General features: G+C 43.1%; 1 protein-coding gene across 1 annotated transcript; it reads left to right on the top strand.

Annotated features, from left to right (window-relative positions):
* Nucleotides 1–667: 667 nt before the first annotated feature.
* LOC115403589 (receptor activity-modifying protein 1) lies at nucleotides 668–4511 on the top strand. The gene is made up of 4 exons (XM_030112540.1): nucleotides 668–838; nucleotides 1713–1755; nucleotides 2205–2358; nucleotides 3773–4511. The coding sequence occupies exons 2-4, from the start codon at nucleotides 1713–1715 to the stop codon at nucleotides 4029–4031; spliced, it is 456 nt and encodes a 151-aa protein (XP_029968400.1). The 5' UTR covers nucleotides 668–838; the 3' UTR covers nucleotides 4032–4511.
* Nucleotides 4512–4894: the final 383 nt, after the last annotated feature.

Raw genomic sequence — 4894 nt, 5'->3', positions numbered from 1 at the left:
AGCGCGACACTAGTACTTACTTCAAATTCCCGTTGCAAAATTTTCATCCCAGGTTGACACGACTGTGTCCATACTCTCCTATTTCTCCTTCTTTGGGAATTTCTGTCCAAACACATACATGCCTTTTTTTCCAAAGCAAATTTTAATAATTCCAAAGACGGCACAGATTTTTTTTTAAACACGTTTCTTAGGAGTAGCGGACACAACGCGAAACTGAGACTGGAACTGAGACATCGGTGATGCTGCCATGAAACATAGCTCCTTCGTGGCTATCAGACTAGCCTTAAAGCTATGCTGGTGAGTTTATGAAAACACCCAAAATGCAACAGCAATGGGAGAAGTTTTTGGATATTTCATTATAATTGGTTTTATGTTGAGATTAAAGTCATTTATGATAGGAATTCTGTGAATTCTATGAATATTTATCTCTTTCTGCTTGTCCTGTAACCTTGCCTTCCATGTCTCAACCCAAAAAAAGAACAAGTCTCTCCCCACTATACATCAGCACATATACGTTGCATATATATGTATATCTATGAGATAGCGCCGTGCTGGCTTGTTGACACTGAGGCTACAGTTCAAGCGTCTCTGGGGGGGCTGAGGGTGGAACATGCCTTTGGGTAGTATGGGAACAGTCCTTCCTCAGCCTGGGAAAGGAAGCAGCCTGTCCATCTCGGTTGTGCAATCCAATTAGCTCTGAGCTTTCTGATAAGCAACGCGACCAGATCACCACACACACTGTGTGTGCGACCAGCTGTAGCTGGTGAGCCATCCCGCCGCGTCTTCCGGACATCTTCAACTTCTTCGGGATCGACGAGAAGAATAAACATAATCGAAGGTATGTACGACGAGACTATCTTAGTCATGTTTATCCATTTTCGTTTCGTCTAACCTGAAATTAGATTGACTAACTGAAACATTTCTCCACTTCACAACCTGTCACTAGTTTGTTTTTGGAATTTAACGGCTGATTTTTTGCAGTTTTTCATAGCAGATTGACTATATCTGCATTCTAATATAGGCTCAGAAATGGCATGTGTGCATAACAGAAGCATTACGAACCAAAGAGAATGACTCCTCTCCAACATTCTGCGGGAACATCTGTTTTCAGTGTTTGCCTCCCATGAGATAAATTCATTAGTTTATGGGAATGTCCAGGAAGCAGATGGACAGCATGTCTGTTTCTTACACACCACTGTGCTCTTTTTATTTCAATTTTTAAAGAAAAAGCTGATTTTTGTTTAAAAATCCGTCAGTGGAAGAGAAATTCATGCATCCTCTTTTATACCCAGGAATTTGATCGTTCCGATCAATCTGTGTTGTGATTTGCATTCGTCAAAGTTCCACATGTTAGCTTAAGTGTGGAGGAGGAGGAGGCCGAGAAAGTAAATGGATTCTCCGGCTGGGCTGAGTGTCAGGTTGTTAGCCTCGACATGACCGATATCTCAAACTGAGACAACAAACATGATGGAGAATGTGGATGTGTGCAGAGGAAGCAGGGAGCTCTTCTGGCCGTCACACAGCCACCAGCCCGTCGGTGAGAACACTCTGTACGGCATTCATGTAAAAGAGGGCCCGTTTTAATGTGAATTCCTGTCCGAACAGCTGGTCTGAATGACTGAGAGAGAAAACATCTGTCCTGAGACAAAGTTATGATCACTGATTCTCTTGATTTAACATTATGTACATATTTTTTTTTATATTTGTTTTAGATGTTGACAGCTCACTTGCTGATGCTCACCTTCATCTGGACAGGTAAGCCAGAATCTAGGTACTTAATCATTGAAAAAACGGAATGGAAATGAAATGAAGCGAGGGCTGGTTATCATCCAAAAACATAAGAGGGGAGAAATTCTCAGTAATCATTGGTATTGAAACACATTGCAATGAAAATAAATGATCCCATATTTCTTATTAGTCAGTGGAGGTGAGAGAGGGACAATCTATACCCTTTACTGGATTATTTAACTCAATACTAACACTGTAAATCACTTGCATTTATATTTTACCAACAACCAATCTCTGCCCAAGCCCGCCCATAATTTCTAATTTTGAAATACGTTAGTTTGATCTATTCAGGATGAGTTGTGCAGAATGAATGTGGAAGCTTGAGAATGTTCTTGAGAAGAAAATGTGTCGGTTAAGTATAAGAAATAACTTTGTTTTTACTCGTCTTGACCTGGTTCTTTTCTTGCACTGCACAGTGTCGGTTTCTCCGGGATCGGCGGTGAAGTTCGTCGTTCCACAGTGTGACCGGACTATGTTCGATCGGAATGTTGAGAACTGCCTGTCGGATTTCAGCAGGAGCATGGAATGGAGTGGCTATCAGGACCAATGCCCATGGCCTACAGTCAAACGGTAATGTACCTCCTCCCCCTGAAAAAAACGGAATGTTCTCTTCCTACATTCAGTTCTATACAGAGTGTGTGGCAATGAGCTTACGAGATCTGTGTGCGATTAATCAAAGAGTGAACTAATCTGTAGGTCTGCTCTAATGGCTGCTGTTTGCGTCTCGGTATGCGTGTGTTGCATGAGCTCAAGCCCAGTGAGTGAAAACACAGGAAGTCTGGATAAAGTGGAACATTACACACATTTTTATTGCCTTTTCAGTAAAGATATATAACCTTCAGTCATGGGAAAGTCAGATGCTTTCCTGTCTCCTGGCTGCATTTGCTGCTGGTCAGAGTTTCAGCTAATTAGTCATATTTTAATGAAAACTTGCGAGACTGTTGCTTCTGGGCTCGCGTTTCCAGACATACGTTGTTTGTGGAGACTTTGGTTTTCGCCACGCTACCTACTGCAGAGCGCAGACTTTAATTATAGCTGTAATAATCCATATTTTACTATTAACACGAGCCGGGGCCGAGCTCCTATAGAGCCGAAACGCCGCGTTAGGGCGGAGCGTCAATCATCACCAGGAGCCCGGCCTGTTGATCGGGCTTCCAGCTGTCAGGCTCAATAAGCCTTCAGTGGTTGTTTTCCACACTAAGTGCTTTGTTGTGACAACTGGCTGTGAGATTTATGATAATTTAGTGAGGTGCTGCAAAGTTTTTCATCCCCGGGACATGAAAATTCATTTTCTAGCTGTGAAATATAAGAGGCCCAATAAACATCAGTGAGTGATTTCTGTTTTTATGAAAAGCTTGGAGTCACTAAAATGAGCTACGTTGTTGAAAATGTAAAGGGTTTATCGTTCAAGGATTGCATTGCGGGTTTTTTTTTGTAGTTTAAAATTGCACAGCACCGGACATGTGCATCGCTCTTGTTACCATACAACTGGCAGCAGGTAATGAGTAATTCCTTGAGAGTCTTCAAATTTAAAAAAACAGATAAAAATGGGTGAGAATCCAGGTGAAAATATCCCGTTCTGATGTCAAGACGACCTCAGGGATGTCACGGCGACTGGAAAAACAGCTATACATTTGTCTCTTCCTGGTATGTAGTGGTCAGTTCCTAGAAAAGTGTTCAAACCGAGAAGAGGCTTGTGGAGTTTTATGGACTGAGTGGTTCTGGCTCAGCAGTGTCCAGTCCTGGTTCTGGACGGCCCCCGTCCTGCATGTTTCAGGTGTCTCCCTCTTGGAAAATACTTGATGAGCAATGAGAGGGTTCTTGTTGAGCTTTTTCATAAGGTTGATGTTGAAATAATCATTAGATTGATTCCCAAAGAAAGTTTAGTCTGAGCATTTTTGTAAGGTGTGCAGTAAAATTAATGAATTCTTGTGAGTTCTGGGATCATTTGAAGCCACTTCACGTATCCTCCTCCTCCCTGCAGGTCTTACAATGAACTCAAGCACTGCGTGGACGACTGGGCTAATAAGACGTGGTGTAGGGGGCGGGGCTTCCTGGCAGATGAAATCTTCCTGGAGGTCCACCAGTCGTACTTCGCGCTGTGCGGACAGGTCCACGACCCGCCGCTCTTCACGCTCATCATGCTGATCGCTCCAGGGATCGTCGTCACCTTCTTCCTGCCCCTCCTCTGTGTGCACCTCACCACCTGGAACACGGAGATGCCCGGCACCCTGGGACTCTGACTCGGCGACCCCTGACCTTTAAACCCATTCTGGAAGTGGGCCAGGAACACAGTACTGGGTTCCTTTGGGGTATGAATTCCAGAAAGCTACAGCCGGCTAAAGGTAACTAAGGTATGATTAAACTGTGAAAATATGAGTGTAGTTTTGGGAGGACCATTGGGATCATTGGCATGGGTCAAAATACTGAGGAAAACTGCACTTCTGAATCATCACTATATTCAGAACAACATCACGTCTATGTTTTGTTACCACTTCCACGATCATCTTCAAACCAATTTACCGAAGAACGACCAAAGTGTTTTCCTCACCTGCCTATAACCTGCTCACCTTATTGTCCTTTCTTCAGGTGTCATGTAAGATGTGTATGTTATTCTCAAAGCTTTATTTATTTGTGGTTGTGTGTAAATATTTGACATTCTTTAGAACTGTATGTCTTGTATGATTGATGCTGTATTCTGCTTTCAGATTAGCAATAAAACTTTCAAAGAAAAGGAATTGAGTTCGCTCCCATTTGACGTCGATACAAGTGGGAAAACTTTGATGGGTTTTCTAGACCAATGTTGTGAAACACGTGGCCAGTGGGCTCAAACCAGACCACAGAAGGGTTCAGTCTGGCCTGTGGGGATGACCTTGGACCTTCTGCTCCATTTTAGTTGACTAGAGATTCATTAAAAATAGAGGTATTGACACAACACTGCCCTCTAGAACTGAACAGCAGATGGGAGCAAATGCTGGAGAAATCGACAGTTCTTCACTGGACACCGCAGTGTGGCCTGATGGGCTGCAGGAGTCCAGTGTTTCTGAAAAGCAACACCATTTTGGTAAATCTGATCAATACCTCGGTTTGGTTTATCTGTGTCAAC

This window comes from Salarias fasciatus, chromosome 16, assembly GCF_902148845.1.
Source record: "Salarias fasciatus chromosome 16, fSalaFa1.1, whole genome shotgun sequence".
Taxonomy (NCBI): domain Eukaryota; kingdom Metazoa; phylum Chordata; class Actinopteri; order Blenniiformes; family Blenniidae; genus Salarias; species Salarias fasciatus.
Note: the sequence above shows the minus strand (reverse complement) of the source record. Positions and strands in the feature narration are given on the sequence as shown.

Excerpts from the sequence above, each read along its gene's own strand:
- LOC115403589 (XM_030112540.1), top strand. The coding sequence starts at position 1,713 with ATGTTGACAGCTCACTTGCTGATGCTCACCTTCATCTGGACAG. Across the intron at positions 1,756-2,204 it reads GCTCACCTTCATCTGGACAG|TGTCGGTTTCTCCGGGATCG; the intron begins GTAAGCCAGAAT and ends TGCACTGCACAG. Across the intron at positions 2,359-3,772 it reads CCATGGCCTACAGTCAAACG|GTCTTACAATGAACTCAAGC; the intron begins GTAATGTACCTC and ends TCCTCCCTGCAG.